Raw genomic sequence first — 25,386 nt, 5'->3', positions numbered from 1 at the left:
CAAAATATGTATATATTTTAATTGCCAAAATTCGGAAACAAAATCGTGCGTCCCATTACTTTTCTTTCCGATTCTAAAAATCATTTGACATCCCACATACCCACATGTTATTGTAAATACATGTCCCGAATATGAAAGAAATGCATGCAGTCGTCGGACTGGCAGCACCCAATATATCATCCCCCAGCACGGTCGACGTCCGGTTTAGGTATCAAAAGGCAAGTGAGATAGTTGGCAGCCCTTCCTTCTCTTACACGCGCATTAACCAATCAAATTTAAGATGCAGGCAGAAATGTAATTTCTGCAAAATTCTGCAAAGCAGTAAAAGTCCAACATAAGAGGCTGTTGGGTTGTCTGCGTTGCTCTTTCACATTTGACGAGGACAACAGAATCATTATTAATGGCCTGGCATGTACACCCTAAGTTTACATACATCATGAGGTCAAAGTAAATCTCTAGGAGTCTCTTTGATTGGGTAAAAGTTGTAAAACCAGGCACAGTGCACTTCTCCGAGTTTTGTGGGAGAGAAAATGAAAGCAAACGGAATTGGGTAAGTGTCAACCTTTCAGATGATTTGCTATGTGGGGAAGGCTAACAGAGATGCTGTGTTTGCGAACAGAAATCTTCTCTGGGAAGAGGGGGGTGTTCGGGTCGGCCGATGCACAGAGCTGCTCAAGGCCAAGTACACAAAGAAAGCAAAATGAAGCAAACGGAGCCGATCGATGACTGTTTGCATTTGCAAGACAGATTTAAGGGCAATGAAGGCTATGGCCTTCCACCCTGAAAAACTTTGCTGAAATCTTTCTCAGCTCTTTTAGATTTTTATATTTTTACTTTCAGCCTTCCTTCCTACTTTGCACATCCTCAATTAATTTTCCTATACTTTCCCTAAATATACTCCATATCCTCTCCTGTCTATCTTTCTTATTGCTATAACTACAACTGCAGACCACAGTGAATTTCCATTTAATGAACGGACACAGCACCGGATGGCAATTACACGAGTACAACGATACACATGAACAGGACGACTCAAAAAAGTGCGCATGGAGAAAAGTTTCATAACTTTAACATTATCCAATCAAACTTAACAAAATTCACAGATCATATAGCACTCGGTCATAGTCAGGATACCACTGAAAATTCCGGATGTCTACAACGAAATTTGACAAGTTTACGATAAAATTGCTGCTGGCGTCAGTTTGATGATATGCTCCAAATGGGCACCATTTCGCTCAATCCAGAACTTATTGATGACGTGTATGCGCTATTATCAGAATTTTCCTCGACCTTTCTTTGCTGACGTTGAGCTCTTGACAGCGGTGCCGAATATATTTCCGTGGGACTGCAGTCGACCGAGTCAGCAACGGCAGCGATATTCTCGGGTTACCTTCCTGCTTTCGGTCGGTTACAGTGGCCTCCTCTGTTTGGTGAATTCTTATTCACCATTTAGACAGCATAGCACAATTTGGATTTGAGACTTTCTGGGTTCTTTTGTTGTTGCAAAATGTACGCAGAACAGGCACCTTGTCTGTAAGAACGAAATTGTTCGCAGATCGTTTTCTACAGAAGATGGCATTTCTTCAGGCATCCACGACATGAAAAAGAAGAATGAAGAATCACCTTTAGAGGCCATTTTTTCCCCGCAGAGCAGGGGTTGGCCTTTTTCAGGCACCGTGATCCCCTTTTTTGAAGCAATGTTTTACGGCCGGATGCCCTTCCTGCCGCCAACCCTGTTGGTCGGCTCTTGCGAGGCACAGGGAATTACCAGTAAGCTGGTATTCAATTTGCCGACCCTGGAAGGATGATCAGGCTGAGTCAACCCCCTGGTGTATAATTCAGCGATGGAGCGGGATTCGAACACAGGATTCTAGGATCCCAAGCCGGCACCCCAACCGCTAAGCCAACACCAGCCTGGTGTATACAAAAAAGAAAATGAGTTGTATAAATGCAACTATATATCAGCCATTAGTCCAATCCGCTAACATTCCTACGTGCCCATACAGTATGCTAAAGTGCCTTTCATTTTCAAAGAGAATGGGCATTTGTATGCCGGTACCGTGGCCACATTTAAAATACATGCCTTGGTCGAGGTCTGCTTCAGCAGAACCGTGGGATGGTGTCCAGGATGAAATTATCAGCGAAGGAAACGTTTATGATTGGTCATGGATACTCTGATACCCCAGATATGTATGGGACCAACACAAACACTCCATTAATGTGAAACATCCAATGATTGGAAGTGAGTGTGTCTCCACAAAATATGCTTAGAAACATCCATTGTTTTGTTAAAAAGTGAAGGAAATGGTAATCGAGTTACCAACACATATCAAAGTGCACTTTTGATAACTGTACCCAAATTCAATTCCATCAAACACATTTAATACAATTCATGAACTTGTAGCAAGTGAGAATCTTTGGAAGAAAGTCAAATATCTCTGCAAGACCTATTTTGGAACTGTTACAATTAATTTCCTCAACAGAATCAATTTCATTAAATAACCTGAAAGGAGAAAAGCACGATTTGATTTCTGGGACAACTGTGTTTACCAAATTAGCCAAACTAGGGCATGCCCGTACTATATATATATCTAAAATTATATCCCCCCCCCTCTATTTACATGAAATGGTTTGGTCCATTCGCAAAGCCAAAGCGAACGGCTTGCGAGTACGGTGACAATCCCCCCCCCTCTATTTACATGAAATGGTTTGGTCCATTCGCAACGACCACAGAACCCCCCCCCCCCCCCTCTATTTACATGAAATGGTTTGGTTCATTCGCAAAGCCAAAGCGAACGGCGAACGGCTAAATCGCCATAGCTCGCTAACTACTTGTCCGATTAATTTCAAACCTTGAAAAGGCACATCCTCGGGTCCCCAGCAATATACCTGGCAAGTTTCAAGTATATCGGACCGGTAGTTGTCGAGAAACAGCGGTCGCATACAGACACACAGACACACAGAGATTACTGGAATTATAGATAGATGACTGCTCATAGCACAGGAAGTGCTGCATTGTCTTAGTGTGTGAAAATTATTTGGTGGCGATTACGCCGATCTGGAGGAATCGCTGCTTATCGGGTTCTGTTTGTGAAGGACCGGCTCCTGGTCGGAGAGTTCTTCAATCCGCAAAATGTCTTCTTCAGCAGAGTTCTGCACAACTGTGCTTTCGATACGTTCCACAAAGTTATCCAGGATCCGCAGTTTACTTTCCCATACTTCACGTTCATCCGCGAGGTTCTGTTGTCGAAGCCTGAGTCTCTTTTGCCAAAGAGTCTCCCCATGGAGCTGGTTCATTGCCATTATAGTGAGGCCAGCAGGAATTCCAAAGACACTTCCCAGGATGGCTCCACTGATCATTCCCTTGGCTCCAAGGAACACACGAAACAAGCTACATGGTGTGTGAATATCGCAGATTCAAATTTTTTGGCAGATACACTCTTCTATATCTCCATTCAGACCTGAAAAATCAAAGAGATTGAATGAAAACTGTGAAGGTTATTGAACTTGTCCCAAGGCCAACGTTTTTGCAATCACTCTGCACTAAGGATCTTCATGGAACATAGACACAGGTGGAGGCCATTGTGGCCTGTCATGCCAATTCTATAGGACTGACCCATTAATATATTCCAAAGAAGTTTGAGAGATTTTACTGATGACGAGTACAAAATTTCTCAAGGATGCAATCTACATATCAAACGTTTCCTCCATTACTGATCTCCTCCGAACCTCCCCTCATTCCCATTTTTCCTCCTCTCTCCTCCTCCCCTTCTTTCTTTTTCTCAAATGCATTTTTTCCATCCACTCCTCCACCCTGCCCCCCCCCCCCCGCACACCCAACCAAACCTTCTGCATAAGTAATATAATATGAAGACTACTCCAAACTGTACTGTTATAACCAAGGAAATGTTTTTTTGAGGAATGTTTTCAAAAATTTTGAGGAATGTTTTCAAAAATTTTGAGGAATGTTTTCAAAATTTATTGTATTGATGTGGAATGGCATTCATTTGCATAGGCATTTGTAAATGGGTATATATTCACATAAAGGGGTAAATATGTCGGGCAGAGAACAACCCTTCGGGGCAATCTTTCTCGATGATGAACCATTACAGATAATTAATGGTTGCGGCTGCCCAATCACTCGAGCTTCTGAATTTAAAGCTTGCCTGGTTATTTAAAAGCCAGTAGCTGCCAGTAGTATTTTATAGAAATATTTTCAAAGGCTGATACTATTACTATAGAGTGAATTGCACTAAGGAGGCTACATGTCCATTGAATCTAAAAAAATCCAAAACAGAGAATTCTGACATGTAATGTTTCATTGCATTTAATCAGCATTGCACTGCCTTCACCTCTAATCAAGACACAAGGAGTCATGAGAGACCAGGTGAGGCATCCGAGGCCATGCTAGGGTCGTGCCTCTCGGTTCTCCAGGAGAGACACACACACACACACACATACACACACACATACACACACACACACACACACACTGTCAGCTCACCTCTTTGTCTTATGTTCCCGACCATGTCTGCCCGTGTTCAGGACAGCTGTGCAAACTGTTGCCATCCAGTTAAGCATGCCACTCGGCCCTTTCGGTTTATTTGCATTGTAATTTTGCTTCATGGGGGTGAGTGCCTCTCAGAGTCTTGGGAGTTTGTTCTCTGCAGTCTCGCGTTGCCCATTAGGGAGTCCATTGAGATATAAAAACACAACGCATACCAGCATGGATTAAAGTGACTAGTAGTCGTGGCTGCAACAAATTAAAATGGTATTTGGTTGTTACTATATACTAGTAGAAAGCCTGTTAAATATGATGGGTTGGAACAGTTTATTTGAGGGTGCAGTCTCGTGCACGTGCCAAAGTCTGAAGCCTCGGCCTAGTGTCAGGTATCCTTAAATCTTCCTTATTAGACATTATACAGATGTAAATTAACACTCGTTTTACTCTGCGTGCGTTACACATCGGATACTCTGATACCCCAGATATCACCTGTAGCTGTAGCGAATTTCACCTCCTGCGCATGTATTTACTGTTATTTGTAAAAAAAAAAACGCTTCTGTACACTGCCCTTGAGGCTCGGTTTGCAAGCCACCGTCTACAATTCCAAGATAAGAGACATAATTATTCTTTTATGGAAAATGTTTTTCGAGTTTGTTTTATCCTCTAAAATAGACCGTAGTGAACACACATTCGTGTTAAAAGATTGGCTTTAAAACCTACCTTTATGAAGGGGGACAGACATCTGCACAAACATACAAACGGACATATTGTGTTTTATATGGTAGATATCTGAGAAAACAAGAGGCGTGGCAAAGCTTTTCTCCTTGCACCCAAGACTTATGAGGACGATTGTAACGATGCCGGAAATAAAGATCGAAGCTCTTCGGATGCGCCTAAGCTCCACTTCGGATGGATTGAGGTGCCGGAGTGGCACTCCGGTGGGCCCCATCACCACTACACCCCTGGCGTAGCGATGGTGTCTCCACTGGGTCCAGTGCTCGCTAACATCTTCGTCTGTTTCTATGAGAAGTGCACCTTTTATGATTCATTCATGAGCTCATGCCTCATGTGCATTTCCGCTATATTGATGATAAATTTGTGATTTTTGATTCTGCTGCCGCATGCACAAACTTTTTGTACATCTCCCTGCATGCCATCCTGCACCCGAATTCACATTTGAGATGGAGCAACTGAACACGCTCTCTTTTCTGCTACAGGTCGTGTTAAAGGTCAAGGTCAACTGGCGGTCTGGAAAAAAATAACACGTTTTTTTGGGGGATCGCTCAATTTCGCCAATGCGGAATCTCAAAGACTGCTTGGCCTTCCAAGATGTCCTTGTATCATAACAGCGCAGTGTACCTGCACTGTAGTTGTGCACCTGATATTTGATTAGCATCCATGACCTACTTTCTTCGAATTGTGACCTATTTATTTGTGACGTAATTACAAAAATTGTTCAGGAGAGGTATTAACATTGCGGAGTGTCCGTCAGTCAGGCTGTATATTTAGGCCGGATCTGGATTCAAACCTGAACAAAAATCTAATCGGATCGGTCTTGTCACCGAACCAACTCGTCCACCTAGTTTCGTCCGAATCGATTCGACATGTGGGAGAACAAAGGAACAATTGAGTAGAGGTGAGCAGTGAGCCTCATTTTTGGAGTTTCACCTGAAGTGGCTTACTGGCAGAATGAATGCCCTTTGGATAACCTTGTGGAAGGGGGAAGAGGGACAAAACATGGAAAAGGGACCATGGTTTTATTTCGTTATAGCTCATTTGTTGGACAAGTTTCGTTAAACTCATTGAAGCTCAAACTCCTGAAGTATACCTATCACATATTTTAAATTCAATAGAAGCAGAATGAAAATAAACCTCATGATAGCTTTTCAAACAACAGGAAAATAAGATTGAAAAAGAAAAAAATTTGACCAATCTATCTATCTTTGTTTTTACATTGATCTGAAACTCATCGAGACAGTAATACCCCGGTTTACGTCGCCCCTTTTGAAGTCGTTTCGCAATTACATTGTCACATTATTAATAGCCCTTCTCGATATTCAACATCTCAATTCACACTTGCATCGTTTTCAAGGCCATACCTTTTTCTCGAACGTTTTCAGAACTTACGCCACTGATAAAGATGCTGGAATGAATCGCTGAAGTACAAAATCTGGAGATTGGAAAATCTGGAGATCGATAGATGTACAGTACTGTAGGTTGGCTAAGAGGCATTGCAAAAGTGTTACCTTAGAAGTGGAATATTATTCGTTGAATGGATGCTGGTATTAATGGATTACAGGGTTATTAAGTTTGACTACAATCGATAAATATGCCCGTGTTCATTGAAGAAGGAAGAAGAAGACAAACCGCCACCTTCGACCACTTCCAGAAAAGGCTTATTTTTACTTAAACATGTCTGGAAATTTTTATTTATTTATTTATACGTATAACTGTCATTAACCAAAAAGGGTAATATCATTGGAAAAAGAAAAATATAACACCTGGAGTGGTGACAAGAGGAACGCACCACCTCTTCTCCCCCTCTTATTCCATTAATTATTATAAGAAAAACTGCTTTGATTTACGTTGTCTTGATATCCGTCGCACTTTTCTGAACGCATCCCCGACGTAAACCGGGGATTTACAGTACATATATCATATTCAGGACAGGGACATTGGTAGACATCAATGTACTTTTCCATATGTCACAAGAACATTAGGAGACCGTGAACAGATACATGGCATATGGGATTTCAAGTTGGGTTCCCTACATCATGAGCCATCAGTTCAGATGAGAACACTGACAAGCAAACCTCAATGGAATACTGTTCTCCCATCTGGGCTGATGCTCCTGCCTCACACCTAGCTCGTCTTCACGCTGTTGAACCCAAAGCTTTCAGAATCATTGGAAACTCCCGCGAGGAAGCTAACTCCGAGGGCCTTTCACTCACTCACCGCAGGCAGGTTGGTGGTCTTTCCGTCTTCTACCGACTCCTCTCCGGCCTTGCTCCACCAGCTCTATCTGTGCTCTGTCCCCCAAATATTCCTCCAGGATGCACAAGAGCTGCCTGCAACCCTCTTATGGTGAAACTACCAAAATCAAAACTCTCTGCTCACCTTCACCCTTTCATTCCTCTTTTTTCCCGCCTCTGGAACAAACTCCCTCACTCTCTTCAATCCCACTCCTCCCTCCAGGTCTTTAAAACAGCTGTTCACCAGCATCTCTTATCTTCCCCCATCCAAAACCTTGATCTTTTCTACCCCCGTTAATTCACCCCCAGATCCACTTTTTTTTTGAAATACCGACTTCTTTCCTGGAAGTCCTAGCAGTGTCCATGTGTTTTATACCTCTCACCCCCCCCCCCCCGCCTTTCCATGCCTCCTCCCTCCAAGCCCTCTCCCTCCCACAGATCTCCCGATGTCCCTGTTCTCTGCTGTTGTACTTGTGTGCTTCGCTCTCTCTCTCCCCATCTTGTCTCCCACTCCCTTTATTGTATGTTTTGTGTGTCGGTTTTTTTTTTGTGTGATTGATGTTAGCTCTTACACAAGCCTCGATCTTGTATGAATGAATGAATGAATGATCGTTTTAAGGCCATTTTCCTCGCTAGAGCGGGGGTTAACCTTGCGGGCCCCATGACAATCATGGTTCCCTGTTTGAGGCAATGTTTTTATGGCCGGATGCCCTTCCTGACGCCAACCCTTAGTGGCCTCTTACGATGCGCAGGGATACAGTGTACCTATTCTAAACCGGGGTACACACCGGGACAAAATCTTGTATACAAAAAAAATAAAAAAAATAGTAATTTGTCCTATATTCTACCTACATAACCGCATCCTCCCATGTATTCAGAATGCGCATTCGTTGAAAAGACAATGGCGCATCATTACGATGGAAAGATAAATCAACAAGCTTCACAAGCTGCAGCTGCACAATCGAGAAGACATGATTATATGATGATGTAGAGATTTTTTAAATATTGAATGACATTGGTGAGCAAACATTCCCAGTTTTCTTCTTTTCGTCATTATTTTTTTTAAATATCTTGTAGGCCTACTCGTTGTGCTCTCTATGCGATGTTTTTCTCTGCGTTATATTAACCAAAGTTATCCTTCTCAAGGTGGATTTTTAAGGGGTCTGATAGATGTACATATGGACAAGCATCGAACGAAACTCTGACTCAAGAAGTTCGGGCAGGAATTTGCTCTTCGCGAAGGACTCCGTGTGAGGGACAGAACGCAGATTGATGATCCATCCTGCACAGCTGGTGGTTCGTGTGTGCAGGCAGCCTGCTGCTGTTGGTTGGTTGTTGCATCATTTCCTGGGTGCGCAGCTGTGTCGCTGATGCAATTCCCCCTGTTCCCAATATGCTGGTACTCATTTCGCTGACCTCCGAAAGATGACAGGCTGAGTTAACTCACCTGGTGTGTTAATTCAATGGTTGACGGGGGTTTGAACTTGGGACCCGAAGATCTCAAGCCAGCCACCTTAACCGTGAACCCAACACAAGGCTCACCTGCCTGTGAAACATTGAGATGAAAATTTAGAGCTGAGTGACATTCAAACCAAGACGAGACATCTTGGAGACGAGTGTGCCATCCTGCTAGCTACAGGTTAAACTGATGTCAAAAATATTATTTTAATGACTGAAATGATAACGTAGTCAGAGAAAGACAAATCATGAAAATGGACAGAATTAAATATATTTTAGGAGTTCAGAGAGGAAAGCATATACAGACTTGGCATTTACTATGGAATATTTTTTTTGTGGGGGTGAACTTACTTTTCAAGATGTCTTCGAACCAAAAGTTCATTGGAATTATGTTGAAATTATTCTAGATTTTGTTAATGTGACCTTTAAAAGAAACAAAAACCACATTTGACATTTCAAAACAAATAAATTGATCCTTGAAAGTGATGTAAACTGATATCGAACTCAATTCACGGACAGTACTGTATTAAACTTCTGTACGTTTTCCAGAAGTATCTCTTTATTTTGCACATTAGCCAAAAAAAAATTCAACAAAAACAAAAGTTAAATTACGACTGGGATTATGGACAGTAAAATTACAGTTCAGTACTTCGTGTAACCCTCACGAGCATTCAGGAGAGCACAAACTCGTTGAGGCATGCTGTTCACGAGATTTGCCAAGGTTTGGACAGGAATCGCTTGCCATGCAGTGACAATAGCCTGCTGCAATTCACGCACAGAGGTCGGCTGCTGGTCCAAGTGGTCGATTTGACGCGTTATTTCTGCCCACAAGTTCTCTATCGGATTCATATCCGGGGACATGGCAGGCCACTCCATATGCTCTACACCACGGTCAGCAAGAAAGTGTTGGATCATGCGAGCACGATGAGGCCGTGCATTGTCATCTTGGAAGACAAAGTTTCCTCGAAAGGCTGCACGAGCAAATGGAAGCAATGTTTCTTCCAGAATGGCCCTGTACTTGAACTGGTTCAGGTTTCCATTCAGAACAACCAGGTCAGCTTTGCCCCCTGCATGAAAAGCAGCCCAAACGGTGTCCCCACCAACTCCAGCTTGGACTCTTGGCACTATACAATCTTTGTTGTAGGCTTCATGCACTTGTCTGTGCACTCGGACGCGGCCATCTTGACGATAGACCAGAAATCTAGACTCGTCACTGAAGATCACGTGATTCTAGTGTCCTGGCTGCCATTGACGGTGCTCTCTGGCCCACTGCAATCGGCGCTGGTGGTGTTGTCTGGTCAGGCGTGGCTTTCTCAGGGGACGCCTGGCACGATAGCCTGCTTGAACCAGTCTTTGGTTGACAAGCCTTCTGGATACAGGCACATTTGTCAGTTGCTGCCACTCAGCCCTAAGCTGATTAGCTGACTTGGTACGGCCATTGCGGACTAACCGGTGCAGCTGGCGATCATCCCTCCTTGTGGTTCTGCGGGGACGTCCTGGCCTCGGTATTGGAGTAGGGACACCCCTCTGAGCATTTCGTTTCAGGATCTTCGACACCTGACCTTGAGTGATGCCATACTGCCAAGCAATAGCACGTGGCTTTCTGTGCAATTCATGCACAGAGGTCGGCTGCTGGTCCAAGTGGTCGATTTGACGCGTTAATTCTGCCCACAAGTTCTCTATCGGATTCATATCCGGGGACATGGCAGGCCACTCCATATGCTCTACACCACGGTCAGCAAGAAAGTGTTGGATCATGCGAGCACGATGAGGCCGTGCATTGTCATCTTGGAAGACAAAGTTTCCTCGAAAGGCTGCACAAGCAAATGGAAGCAATGTTTCTTCCAGAATGGCCCTGTACTTGAACTGGTTCAGGTTTCCATTCAGAACAACCAGGTCAGTTTTGCCCCCTGCATGAAAAGCAGGCGTTCATGACAACTTCATGTTCACGTTCATGACAAAAGCAGGCGTTCATGACAACAACTGCATGAAAAGCACCCCTCTGAGCATTTCGTTTCAGGATCTTTGACACCTGACCTTGAGTGATGCCATACTGCCGAGCAATAGCACGCTGTTTCATGCCGTAATTTCGTAAAGCCACCACTCCATGACAAACAGCATTGTCGAGTTGACGGACCATCTCCAGAGGAAGCGGCAATAACTTTTGGAGATGTGCAGCAGTTGTTTTCCACTAATACAGAACGCAACAACCCTTGTATACCCGACTGTGAAGCCAATCATCAAATGCACCTGTCCGTACATTTTGCCACGCCACCTGAGATATAATCCTGTTGTTGACTTCTTGCTGCGACAGACAATCAGTGACATGGTTCTTTTAACAAATAAATCACCAAAGTGTAAAAGAAACTCACCAGATTGATATACTGAGTTAAGAAAGTAAACCCAAGTCAAGAAAAAACTATATATTCCATATTAAATGCCAAGTCTGTATATATATTGTTGCGGACGCGGTTAAAGATGTTATTTACCGAGCGGTTGGTATTACCATGACCGAACAGTTATTCCCCGACTAATACCCGATTTGCCCCAAACTTTGGCCGGATTGCGCCACCGCTATTCAATCGGGAAAACTCTAAAGCGACCGAAAGAGAAGGAAGAGAGGAGGAAGACAGAGTACAGAGGAAGAACAGATTTATTATACACACACAAGCAAAAAGGAGCAATCAAGTTATTTACAAGCAATGGATGGAAGAAGCAGGTGACACAGGGAAATAATTAGCTTATACTATGCAGTTTACTTATAAACCCCAGGACAACATTCAAGACAGACGACGTTCACACTTACACGGGGGAAATTGCAGGCAGGTATGGCTTGAGGATGGATGGTTGTTTTGGGAGGCAATGGAGGGTCCAGCGTGGATTGCTGCCTGGCGCGCCCTTTTCGTGGCCTGCGTCCCCTTAGCTGCAGCGCAGCTGGTCGCACGATGGCTCGCAGGCTCGGTCACACCTGCTCGTTCAGGCATCTTCCTTCTCCCCAGCAACAACGAGCGACAGCAAGCAAGAGGACGGGGTAAGAGCAAGAGGACGGGGTCAGAGCAAGAGGACGGAGTGCGTCCCGTGGCGGTTTATATTGGTTTCTCACCGAACCTTTGCGCACTTTCTCGGGGGTTCCCGCTCCGCCCTCTCTTAGCCAAACCCCTTGTTCTGGGTTGGATGAGCGGGGCCGACTTACTCCTCCCCCCTATGACGAGGGGGGCGACCCGTCTTCTCTAGCCACTCCCCTTGTTCCTAATGGCCGCAAATGTCGAAAACCAGTCAGCAGCTGCAGGTAATGCGCCGTCACGTTGCACAGCAGTTCAGTACTGCAATAAACGGTTGCTGTGAAAGCTCAAGTGGGGGAATCCCTGGCACTTGAGCTGCCATGGATCATCGGAGGGGCCTACGCTTATTTCGTTTGATGCAATGCAGTCAATCTAGTGGGAAACACATATTTAGCCTACATAGAATAAGGAAATAAGCTATTAAAAAAGATATATCGTGGCCTGTCTGTAGGTTCATGGAATTAACTAGGGGGACGTCTTTCGATCTTATTTACTCTACGAGGGCCAGTTAAAACACAGCAAACCAGTTCTCACATTGTTTACACTTTCCAAATTCGTTACACTGCACCCTCCTTTCTTCAGGTCCGTTCCCAGGCCTACAACTTTAATTTAGTGTGACACGTAGGTGTAGTTCCCTCTACTTTTAACCTGACCCTGTGTGTGACGATTTTAAAACACAAATAAGTATGTCCCCCTATTGCATTGCACCCTGTCTAACAGACTCAAGCCCACAGCCAACCGAATTACGGAATTGTTCTCAAACTATACAGTTACGGTGGGGAGCATTATTTACAGTGACGTTATTTCTTATTTACAACGCAACCCAGGACCTGTGTTTTTTTTTTCTTTTTAGGGAACAAGAAAAAGAAATTCCTGTTGGGAGGGAGGAGACAGCACGCATTGCATCGATGCACCAGTACCAATACCACCAAAGCACCCAAAAGCACCAAAAGCACCACAAAGCACCAAAAGCACCACTCGGTGCACAGTCACCACTGTTCATAATAAACACAACAAAACAACTGGTGGTGGTCTTCTCTTTTTCTGCTGGGCCGATGTTCTTCCCGACGTCTTCTGGCTTCATGCGGCCTACTTGGAAATAATAAAAAGCACAACTTGTGTTAATTTTTATTTAGGGCCTCAGGGGCCAACTAAGGGTGGTCCACCTGTTTGGCAGAGGTGCCACCTTACCGAGGTCCGCAAGCAAGATTCCCTGGCCACTATGGCCGGTCTCCAACAGAGGTGCCCTGCCCCAGAACCTGGGGTCCATCAAGTGGTACTTGGCCGCAGAACAGCGGTCCATAAAGTGGTACATCAACGCAATGCATTCTGGTTCTGAGAATCTCGTGCGCATAATGGCCATCTCACGCACGCTCCCCTCGGCGCCCAATGGCGCACAGGTCCTCAAGTGGGAGACAAATGGGGGGAAGACAAATGAGCGAGGGGTAAGGTCACAAGGGTACACGTCAATAAAGGCAATGCAGGGTGAAGTGCGTACGGAGAGCGAAGTGAGAAAAACTCGTCCCTACCGTACGTCACCCCCCCTGTCACCTACACTACCCTTGCCCTTACCCCATATTTACAACAATTTACACCTTTACAAATTCGTCACTACGTCTTGTCTTCCCCATCTTTCCCTTCTACACCAAATTCGTCTCCAATCCCCCTATCCAAAATTTGCCATCACCAATTCATCATCAATCCTCATAAGGAGGGAGAGATGGAATTACGCACAATGTCAGACCCACGTCATGATGCGTCTCACATTCCAAACATCTGCACAATAAAATAACAAAACATGGCATGGTGTGGAGGTACGTCATCTCAGGTGAGTGGATGCAGATGGTGCGGGGAGATCCTTCATCCTAACTATCCTCTAAATGGTTTTAACACACTTTACACTACCCGGGGTCTCTCCCTGCCAATCCATTGACCAAACTGTGGTGCTGCTCAATTTGGGGTCTCACTCCCCCGATTCATCTCCCGGTGCCCTTGCACAATTTCTGGGCTGTGATGTGTAGCTCTCCCAGCAGGTCTACCCACCTGCACACCTCCACCACTGCAGTTGCCACCCGAGCTTACCTAGCTCCTCAACCTAACCTATCTAACTGGGGAAGGCCTCTCCTGGCTCTGTCACCCCATGGTGCCCTCTGGCACTGGGCTACCCGGGTCCGTTCTCCGGATCCTCGGGCCCCATCCACAACAACTACTAACGGCTCCCAGAGCCCACCTGCGGCCTCACCTGGCCGACATCCTCACAGTGGTGGAGTGCCCAAACCAACTACACACACTAACAGGCTACACGCCCAGCCATTTCCACAACACTAATGCACCCATCCAAATACCATTCTCACCCGCACCACAGATGCCAATATCCAACCACAATTTACCTATACCCTCTACCTAACACTTACACTACCCGCCCCGGGTATCCGTGATGGGGGTCCACTCTTCCCCCATTCACACCTTCGCACCATCCACTCCACTCCATAGTTTCCACCATACTCACTCCACTACCATCCATTCCAATACTCCAGATACTCCACACTACCATTTATTCCATTCACCTGTTGGTGCACACCTGTGCACTCACACCTGGTGCCCCCTGCACCCCCCTTCCTTCCTGGACAATTTGGTCAACACCACATGCGATCACCACTACTCCCTCATACAGTGCTCCATACACCTGTTCAGTTGCACACCTGTGCAATCACACCTGTTCCTTATACACTTCCAATCCTCAAACACACGGCATCATCTCAGCTAACTACTCCCCTCTGAAACTTGCGCTTCCCAGTCGTCCCTTTAAACTATTGCGCTCCCTCGTCATTATCATCCACTCTAATCTACCTGCGTCCCCACTACAGGTATCCTTGTCACTAACTAACCTTAACGTTACCTAATGTCATCTTCTAGGTCCCTACACACGATATCCTAACCCACCCGGGCTAGTTTTCACTGCCATACACCCCATAAACTAGTGCTCCTTTGCCCCCCCGCTGTGAGGGATGGTGGATTGGCCATCCCACCACATCGGGGGCGTCCCACTTCCAATTTTGCTTACCAAATTTCAACAAATCAAAAATTTGCCAATCACTCTACCAAGCCTATTCCCTTTTCTAAATTTCGTATCAAATCACTATCACTATCACTATCACTATCACCATCATCACAGTCCGCTATATCCTAGCCTCGGTGCGTCATGACATCATTAAACTCGGCTTCGCAAAGCCGAGCAATGAATTCGGGTGGTTTGGTTGCCTGCAGGTTGAATCCATCCGGCTTTCGGTTCAAGGGAGGTGGTTTGGTTGGGCCGAAGTTCCACGCACCATCTCGGCGCGGCACCTTGCGGTCCCGGGCCCGATGGCTCAATCTCCCCCGGTCGGAACCCCGTCCCCGCGAGGGGGGACCGTTCCGCTTCCTCCCACTCGCCCTTGAACCGGACCGGTCGCCTGGCCCGACAAGGCCCGGACTCGACCGTGCGGGGCGGGGCCAAGCCCGAATCGGCAACGACGCTTCAAAGAGAAACGACGCAGCTTCGATCCGCGCCGGGCCTCGCACCCAACAAAGCACACCGCGCCCCGAGTGCTCGCATCGGCTATCCGTCGCCCTAACCGCTAACCCGGTTACCGTCGATGCTTCACCGGCATGCTCACACGCATACGCTACCCCTTTTACCCTCACAAAACCCGGCGTTCCAACGCTGTCCGTACATTCCACCAACGTACTCCCTGTTACACACCACACCTCTCGCGCACACTCGCTGTTCGCACACTCCCTTAACACACCTCACGCACCGTCTTGCGCACTCTCCCTTGGTACGTACTCCGTACCACTCACCATGGGCGTGCACTCTTGCATCCACCCACTAACGCGCTCACACGGGCTCTCCCACACTCGCGCTACCACCAACCCCGGTGTGCTTCCTCGCACACGTTCCACCACCACCTTACTCTCCGTGTCACACTCACCCTCGCACGTACACTCCGTATTGCTCTCACTCCCTGTGTCACACTCCGTACACACCGACGTGCATTCTCGCTCGCACTCGGTTTCACTCCCACACTTTATAACACACCCACTCGCCGACGCACACTTTTTCCTCCCACGCGTGCCATTTCCACTCACACGGGACCCTTCACCAACGCCCGGATGCCTCCTCGATCCCAAGCGCGCGAAAATTCTTTTGTCGCCAAACATCCTCTTACAAAATCTACCCGCACAATACACAGCACGTCTCACCTTCGGGGTTCTTCTTCCTCCCTGCACCAAAACCTGCAAACTTCCATTCGGGTTAAGCACAGCATCGTGATGTGAGCAGGGACTTTGCACATTTTCCATTTCTCCCTGCAATTCCCGGGCTACCTCCGTCATCTCTTCAATTTTAATTCCCAGCACTGCTTTGTCTTTGTTCCCCTCGACGACCGTTGGCTTTAATAAAATTCCCTCTACCTCATCGGTCGCTGGCTTTTCCAAACCCCGTGTCGCGATTTCTACCCCCGTCATTGTACCCGCGCTTTCCTCCGCTTCGCTCAACCAGCGCTTCTCGACCCGCGTTACCTCCTCGTGCACCCTTGGGACCCTCTCGCCCAACTTGCGGTCTCTGTCCCTCTGCTCCCTTTCCTCTCTATCGGCCCTCATTCCGTTCGTTGTTGCTTCAATTTGGTTTCCCAATTCGTTCGTTATTGCTTCAATTTGGTTTCCCAATTTGTTTAACAATCGCTCACTGTTCCTGTTCAAAAGCGCCTCCATTTCAGCCATAATTAATTGCATGTCTTCCACCGTTGGTACAAAGGGCGCGGCTCTATTTGGTGCCGCTACACCCACGTGCGCGAGGACGCCATTTTGTGCATCTGATACTCCCTCAACCACCTCCTTATTTCTCTCCTCCATTTCTCCCCTCTGATCCTGGGTTACCCCTAACCCGTCTATCTCCCCCACCGACATCCGATCGCCTTGATTGTCCATGGCGCGATCTCAAAATTCGGGTTTTATAAAACAACAAAATTTCGGCAGCTCGTAATTTTGACCAAATTTTTTTCTACACGTTTTAAAAATTTGGTTCGGGCCTCGAATCCCACTACTGACACCAATTGTTGCGGACGCGGTTAAAGATGTTATTTACCAAGCGGTTGGTATTACCGCGACCGAACAGTTATTCCCCGACTAATACCCGATTTGCCCCAAACTTTGGCCGGATCGCGCCACCGCTATTCAATCGGGAAAACTCTAAAGCGACCGAAAGAGAAGGAAGAGAGGAGGAAGACAGAGTACAGAGGAAGAACAGATTTATTATACACACACAAGCAAAAAGGAGCAATCAAGTTATTTACAAGCAATGGATGGAAGAAGCAGGTGACACAGGGAAATCATTAGCTTATACTATGCAGTTTACTTATAAACCCCAGGACAACATTCAAGACAGACGACGTTCACACTTACACGGGGGAAATTGCAGGCAGGTATGGCTTGAGGATGGATGGTTGTTTTGGGCGGCAATGGAGGGTCCAGCGTGGATTGCTGCCTGGCGCGCCCTTTTCGTGGCCTGCGTCCCCTTAGCTGCAGCGCAGCTGGTCGCATGATGGCTCGCAGGCTCGGTCACACCTGCTCGTTCAGGCGTCTTCCTTCTCCCCAGCAACAACGAGCGACAGCAAGCAAGAGGACGGGGTAAGAGCAAGAGGACGGGGTCAGAGCAAGAGGACGGGGTCAGAGCAAGAGGACGGAGTGCGTCCCGCGGCGGTTTATATTGGTTTCTCACGGAACCTTCGCGCACTTTCTCGGGGGTTCCCGCTCTGCCCTCTCTTAGCCAAACCCCTTGTTCTGGGTTGGATGAGCGGGGCCGACTTACTCCTCCCCCCTATGACGAGGGGGGCGACCCGTCTTCTCTAGCCACTCCCCTTGTTCGTAATGGCCGCAAATGTCGAAAACCGGTCAGCAGCTGCAGGTAATGCGCCGTCACGTTGCACAGCAGTTCAGTACTGCAATAAACGGTTGCTGTGAAAGCTCAAGTGGGGGAATCCCTGGCACTTGAGCTGCCATGGATCATCGGAGGGGCCTACGCTTATTTCGTTTGATGCAATGCAGTCAATCTAGTGGGAAACACATATTTAGCCTACATAGAATAAGGAAATAAGCTATTTAAAAAGATATATCGTGGCCTGTCTGTAGGTTCATGGAATTAACTAGGGGGACGTCTTTCGATCTTATTTACTCTACAAGGGCCAGTTAAAACACAGCAAACCAGTTCTCACATTCTTTACACTTTCCAAATTCGTTACAATATATATATATATATATATATATATATACAAACACACATACAGTGCCTAAAGAAAGTCTTTCAAAAATTTTCACCTTTTGTTGCCTCATAGCCTGGAATTAAAATGCATGAAATCAGACTTTTTCCACCTTTATTTACACATCGTAACCCACAACTTCCAAGTGAAAAACAAATTCTACAAATTTCAGAAAATTAATTTAAAATACAAAACTAAAATATCTTGGTTGGATAAGTGTCGCCCCTCCCCTGAGTTAATACTTGGTAGAAGCACCTTAAACAGAAATTACAGCTGTAAGTCTGTTGGGATAGGTTTCTACCAAGTTTGCACACCATGCTTGGGAAATATTTGCCCATTCTTCTGCAAAAAACTGTTCAAGCTCAGTCAAGTTGCACGGGGAGCATTGATGAACAGCAATCTTCAAGTCATGCCACAAATTTTGAATTGGATTTAGGTTGGGGCTCTGGCTAGGCCTCTCAAGGACATTTATCTTTGTGTTCCTTAGCCACTCCATTGTATTTTAGCTTCCTTGCAGAGGGCAACAGGTTTCCTCCAGGATGTTTCTGTATTTTGCTCCATCAATTTTCCCTTTTATCCTGACAAGTGCCCCAGTCCCTGCTGATGAGAAACATCCCCAAAGCATGATGCTGTCACTTCCCTGCTTCATAGTAAGGATGGTGCTCTTTGGGTGATGGCCATGAACCCAACACAGCACAACGTAACATTTTGCATTTAGGCCAAAAATTTCCATCTTGGTTTTGTCAGACCACAAAACTTTTTGCCACATGGCTTCAGAATCCAGTGTTTTTTTGCATACCTCAAACGGGACTCAGGGTGGGCTTTTTTGAGTAACAGCTTTGTTCTTTCCACGCTACCGTACAGGCCAGACTTGTGGAGTGCTTGGGATATTGTTGTCACATGCACAGAGTGACCAGTCTTAGCCATAAAGGCCTGTAGCTCTTTCAAAGTTGCCATTGATCTCTTGGTGGTTTCTCTGATCAGTCTCCTCCTTGCTTGGGCATCCAGTTTGGAGGGATAGCCTGATCTAGGCAGGGTCTTGATGATACCATACACCTTCCACTTCGTAATTATTGTTTTGATTGTGCTCCAAGGGATATTCAAGGCCTTTGAAATATTTTTATACCCATCCCCTGATCCGCTCCTTTCCACAACTTTATCCCAGAGATCTTTTGAAAGCTCCTTGGTGCTCATGGTTGAGCCTTTGCTGTGAAATGCACTACCCAGCAGAGGAAACCTACAGAACAGCTGATTTTATTCTGAAATAATCATAATCACTACAATTGAACACAGGTGGAGGCCAATTAACTTGGTGTGTGATTTTGAAGGTGATTGGTTCAACCTGAGCTAATTTACAATTGCTCTTTATAAGGGGGGTTGTGGGTGGGGGGTGGACACGTATCCAACCAAGACAATCTAGTTTTGTATTTTAAATGAATTTTCTGAAATTTGTAGAATTTGTTTTTCACTTGGAAGTTGTGGGTTATGATGTGTAAATAAAGGTGGGAAAAGTCTGATTTAATGAATTTTAATTTCAGGCGATAAGGCAACAAAAGGTGAAAAATTTGAAAGGGGGTGTAGACTTTCTGTAGGCACTGTATGTATATGTATAAATACACACACACATACACACACACACACACATATATATATATATATATATATATATTGTTACAGATTTGGGAACCCCCCCTTCACTTGTAAATATCCCCCTTTGTAATATAATCCCCTTTTATTAATTATTAAATATCGCACCCTAGGCCATCGCAACACGCAGCCAATCTTAGAATCATCTTGCCAATTATTTCCGATTCTATGTTTAATTAAGGCTCTGTATCCACGAGATTGACACCACGTTGCATTATCAAATAAGGATAGCTCCCCTTCAATGATTCCATATCCCAGCAAACTCTCTCTCTCTCTCTGCAAAGCAGCTCGACAAGCGTGGGGTGCACGCCCTCTCAACTGGCCTGGGTTTGAAAGCGGCGTTCACCGCCATTTTGAACATGTGCTCCGTGCTCTGTTTGGACAAGAAGGGCGGGGTCGCCGAGAAGAGGCGTGACTGTGGCTCGCCACGAGGGCGGAGCTGTTCAGCTCCATTGCCGAATAAGGCTACAAACAGAGTACGGGAGCGGGACCCAAATGGCCGAGGGCATGCCACGACCCCGCTTAATATATGCGTTTGAGGATCGCGCAAAAAGGAGAGAAGAGTTGAGACCAGCAGAGGCGACGCGCATGCAGCAAAAAGAGATCGTGCCTTGCCTGCGAGGGGAAATCCCTGTATTATCCCCAGAGAGAGAGAGAGAGAGAGAGAGTCGTGGCGTTGACGCAACCACATTTTGTTCCAGCGGTTGTCGGGTTCGCTTAAAACCAACGGCGCGAGGTCGGTGCGGAACCTCGACGGCTGAACGAGCCGAACCAGCCGCTCCTGCCAGCTGGACGGACCTTCTCCTGCCATTCCTGTCATCATCCCGGTGTGAGTCTGTCTTTGTTTGTTCTGTCCTGGGTATAAGTAAGACTGTATAGATAAGGCTGCCCTGTGTCTTTTTACATCCATCTATCTTTGTACAGCTTTGATCTTTCTTTTCCTCTGGTGTTTGTTATAATAAATGTGTGTTCTTTCTCCAAGCTTTGGTTTCGTCTTCATCCAGTTGCTTTAGTCTTTTCTTTCCATTGGTCTACGTGGCATGATTAAAACCGCTATAATCGGGTTAGTCATTGTTAACGGCCTGGGTCGTGACTCGCTTCGCTCGGCGTGTCCATTACCGTCGCGACTCGGGCGGGGCTGTCTCCTCGCTGGTTGGGAGGTCACGGTAAGCAGGTATTCGGGGGGTCTTTCTTTTGGGTCTCTGGCCCGATTACCCTGGTCGTGGCTGACCACCAGTGACGTCAGAGACCCCCAGGATCAGCGACAGCCAGTATAACGGACAAGGGGTTAACCCCCCTTGGCAAGGGGAGCGCCGTCGTCCCAGATCCGTAACAATATATATATATATATATGTGTATATATATATATATATATATATATATATATATATATATATATATATATATATATATATATATATATATACATACATACATACATACATATATATATACAGTGCGTATCAAAAAAAAGGTAATCCGAATTCAAGGGGTTAATATGCAAAGGTTATTTATTTTGACAATTTACATGTGGTTTACTAATTAAGAGGAGATCCTCAGCTTTCCTTTGATACCTTCCATGCATCATTGCTGTCACACATGACCGAGTACATGTTCATTGAAAATGACAAGTTCAGATCACATTTTTACAAGTTTGCCTAATCGATGCAAGTCAGGATAATTGGTGCAAAATGAACGTCAGATGTGCACTTTTCTCAGGAATGATTGGCCTTTATAAACCCACACCTTCAACATGTCCACCTCCCCTTTCAACACAAAGCTCACAGCGGCAGAGCATGCCCTGAACTGCTCATCTCACCATAGCCCGGTCATTGTGCAAAGCATCCACTTCATAATAATAATAATAATAATACATTTATTTTATATAGCGCTTTTCAAGAAGCCCAAAGACGCTTTGACAGAGTACAAAAAACAAGTGCAAAAAGACAAAAATCAATAGGTAAATAATCAAAGCAAAAGGAAGGAGCAGGAGAAGAGATAGTCAGGGGTTAAATGCTGTGGGTTAAATGTTGAATGCAGTGTTGAACAGGTGGGTCTTGAGTGATGTTTTGAATGTGGTGAGTGAGGAGGAGTCTCTGATGGTGTGAGGTAGTGAGTTCCAGAGGGTGGGAGCAGCGATGGAGAAGGCCATGTCCCCCCCAGGATCTGAGTTTGGTCTGGATGGGGGGGGGGGGGGTCAGGAGGTTGGTACCAGCAGAGCGGAGGTTGCGGGTGGGAGTGTGTCTGGAGAGGAGGTCAGCCAGGTAGGATGGGGCCAGGTTATGGAGGGCTTTGTAGGTCAAGAGGAGGATTTTGTACTGGTTTCTCTGGGGGATGGGGAGCCAGTGAAGCTTGTAAAGGACGGGGGTGATGTGGTCACGGGTCCGGGAATGGGTGAGTAGACGGGCAGCGGAGTTCTGAATGTATTGGAGTTTATTGGTGATTATTGAGGGTGAACCATAGAGGAGGCTGTTGCAGTAGTCCAGATGGGAGGTGATGAAGGCGTGGATGAGGGTTTCTGCAGCCGTGGAGGAGAGGGATGGACGGAGACGGGTGATGTTTTTCAGGTGAAAGAAGGCTGTCTTTGTGATCTGTTTAGTGTATTTGTCGAAGGAGAGGGTTTGGTCAAAGATGATGCCAAGATTCCGGATGTGAGGGGAGGTGGATACTGGGAAACCGTCGATGTTGAGGGCAAAGTTATGGGTGGATTTGGTGAGCGTTTTTGGGCCAATGATGATTATTTCAGATTTATCACAGTTAAGCTTGAGGAAGTTGATTTGAAGCCAGGATTTTATTTCAGTGATGCAGTTTGTCAGGATAGAGTGGGTGGCGGTGGAGATGGACTTGGTGGAGATGAAAAGCTGGATGTCATCGGCGAAGCAGTGGAATTGGAGACCATGACGGCGGATTAAGTGACCAAGGGGGGACAGGTACAGGATGAAGAGGAGGGGGCCAAGAACTGAACCTTGGGGGACACCTTGGGGGAGGGGAGCAGTGGGGGATTTGCAGTTATTGATGGAGATGAACTGGCGTCTGTCAGAGAGGTATGATTTGATCCAAGAGAGGGCAGTGCCGGTAATGTTAAAGGTGGTTTCAAGTCGGGTGAGGAGGATGGTGTGATTGATGGTGTCAAAGGTGGTGCTGAGGTCAAGGAGGATGAGAATGTTGAGGTTGCCGGCATCAGAGGAGAGGAGAAGGTCGTTGGTGATTTTGAGGAGAGCAGTTTCAGTACTGTGGTTGGAGCGGAATCCAGATTGGAATGTTTCATACAGGTTATTGGCAGAGAGGTGATGTTTGAGTTGAGTGGCTACAGCGCGTTCCAAAACTTTTGACAGAAAGGGTAGGTTGGAGATGGGTCTGAAGTTGTTTAGGGTGTCAGGGTTGAGTCCAGGTTTTTTCAGAATGGGGGTAACAGCAGCAATTTTGAGGGATGGTGGGATGATGCCTGTAGACAGGGAGGAGTTTATTGTTGCAGTGATAAGTGGAGAGAGAGCAGGAAGGGAGGCCTTGACAAAGCTTGAGGGGATAAGGTCAAGAGTGCAGGTGGCAGTTTTCATTCCTATGAGGAGTTCAGAGAGGTCAGTAGGGGAGACTGGGGAGAACTGAGACAGGGGTTGGCAGGATAAGGGGGGGAAGGTGGTAGGATAAAGTCCACTTCATGTCGAATACGACCCTGCAATTTGTCAAGATCACGGGGAGGAGTTACGAACACCTTGGTCTTTAAATGTCCCCAAAGGAAATAATCACATGGTGTGAGGTCAGGTGATCTTGGTGGCCATTCCACTGCATGGTTGAGGGCGATGACTCGGTCTCCAAAGAGTTCCCTCAGTCGATCTCGGACAGCGATAAGACGATGTGCTGGGGTGCCGCCTTGGGCCCACCAGAGATATCTGAAGACACCACGAATCTGTTGCTCAATGTTCTCCTCCAGCTGCGGTAAAACTTCATCATTGATCATCTGCAGATACCTGTTACCATTGACATTCCTTTGAAAGAAAAATGGTCCGATCACCTGACCACTTGCACAAAGTCCCAACCAAACAGTCCACTTTTGTCGATTCATGTTGGTGTCAAAATTAAATTCCGGGGGCTGTCCTGTCGGTGCATATTCAAGAACATTATGGGTATTGACCTTGCCATCCATGGCGAAAGCAGCTTCGTCGCCGATAACGAGATACCGCAGGAAATTGACATCTGCTTCACAACGTGCTATCAACCATCCGGCAAGCACCAGCCTCCTAGCAAAATCCCCTGGCGTAAGTTGATGCCGGATGTGAATCCGATATGGATGTTGGTGGAGGTCCAGTCTTGTGATTTGGTTGAATGTTGCCTAAGGCAATCCCGTCCCATTTCGTCTTGCGCTGGTATCCCTAGGATGCTCCAAAACTTGCTGCCTTACTGCTGAAATGTTCATTTCCGATTGCCCAGTGCGCCTCCTACTAGAATTCCCCTTGTTGCGGTTGAGGCTAGTGCCATGCTCTTGGTATTTTCTAACATTCGCCCAGATGGGTTTGGCTGCTGGAGGCTCCCGTTCTGGGAAACGTTCTCTGAATGCATCACGAGTTCACTGCAAACTTCCAGTTTGGTGAAAGGTTGTAACCACGAAGGTCCGCTGTTCAGTCGTAAGTTGAACGATCTTTTCAATGACTCAGACTGTCTCTAAACCCATACACTGTAGACCCATCTTAAATACCCATCTTAAACAAAGGATGATACAACCGACGATTACCAGACCAGCTTAACAATTTTACATAATCAACTTGGCAGTCGACAAGTAATGCGTCCAATTAAAACTGTCTTGCACCGATTAGCCAAACTTGTAAAAATGCGATTTGAACTTGTCATTTTCAATGAACATGTACTCGGTCATGTGTGACAGCAATGATAATAATAATAATAATAATAAAGGAGTCTTATATAGCCCCATCAAGCAGAGTAAACTACCCTCATGGCGCTTTACATTATCATGCGAACGCGCACACACCGCACACACACACACACAAACATACACACACAGAAACACACCTTCACTCTTGCCCTATTCCTCTCCCTCCCCATTCAAAACCCACAGATGTGTACTCCCCCTCCTCCTCCCCTCCCTCCCCCGCACATGTACACAGACATACTCTCGATCTCTGTCCCACCTCAAACCAAAGGGAAAACAGGACTTAGACTTTGAAAGACTTGTGAAACAGATAGGTTTTGAGGGAGGTTTTAAAGGCAGGAAGAGAGTCAACATGTCGAACAGAGGAAGGCAAGTCATTCCAGAGCAGAGGTGCAGCAAAGGAAAAGGATTTCTCGCCAAAAATGAAAGGCATCAATGGAAAGCTGAGGATCTCCTCATAATTAGTAAACCACATGTAAATTGTCAAACTAAATAACCTTTGCATATTAACCACTTGAATTCGGATTACCTTTTTTTTGATACGCACTGTATATCTATATAT

General features: G+C 46.2%; 1 protein-coding gene across 1 annotated transcript in view; it reads right to left on the bottom strand.

Annotated features, from left to right (window-relative positions):
- Positions 1 to 3,048: 3,048 nt before the first annotated feature.
- LOC144888579 (complex I assembly factor TIMMDC1, mitochondrial-like) overlaps positions 3,049 to 25,386 on the bottom strand; it is a 40,286-nt gene continuing 17,948 nt past the window's right edge. Inside the window, exons 2-4 of the mRNA XM_078767010.1 lie at positions 6,823 to 6,886; positions 6,632 to 6,725; positions 3,049 to 3,391 (exon numbers count right to left, since the gene is read on the bottom strand). Of these exons, the coding sequence (XP_078623136.1) occupies positions 3,049 to 3,391; positions 6,632 to 6,725; positions 6,823 to 6,886 (501 nt within the window). The remainder of the gene's footprint in view (positions 3,392 to 6,631; positions 6,726 to 6,822; positions 6,887 to 25,386) is intronic.

Source organism: Myxine glutinosa, chromosome 13, assembly GCF_964187855.1.
Source record: "Myxine glutinosa chromosome 13, kmMyxGlut1.1, whole genome shotgun sequence".
Taxonomy (NCBI): domain Eukaryota; kingdom Metazoa; phylum Chordata; class Myxini; order Myxiniformes; family Myxinidae; genus Myxine; species Myxine glutinosa.
Note: the sequence above shows the minus strand (reverse complement) of the source record. Positions and strands in the feature narration are given on the sequence as shown.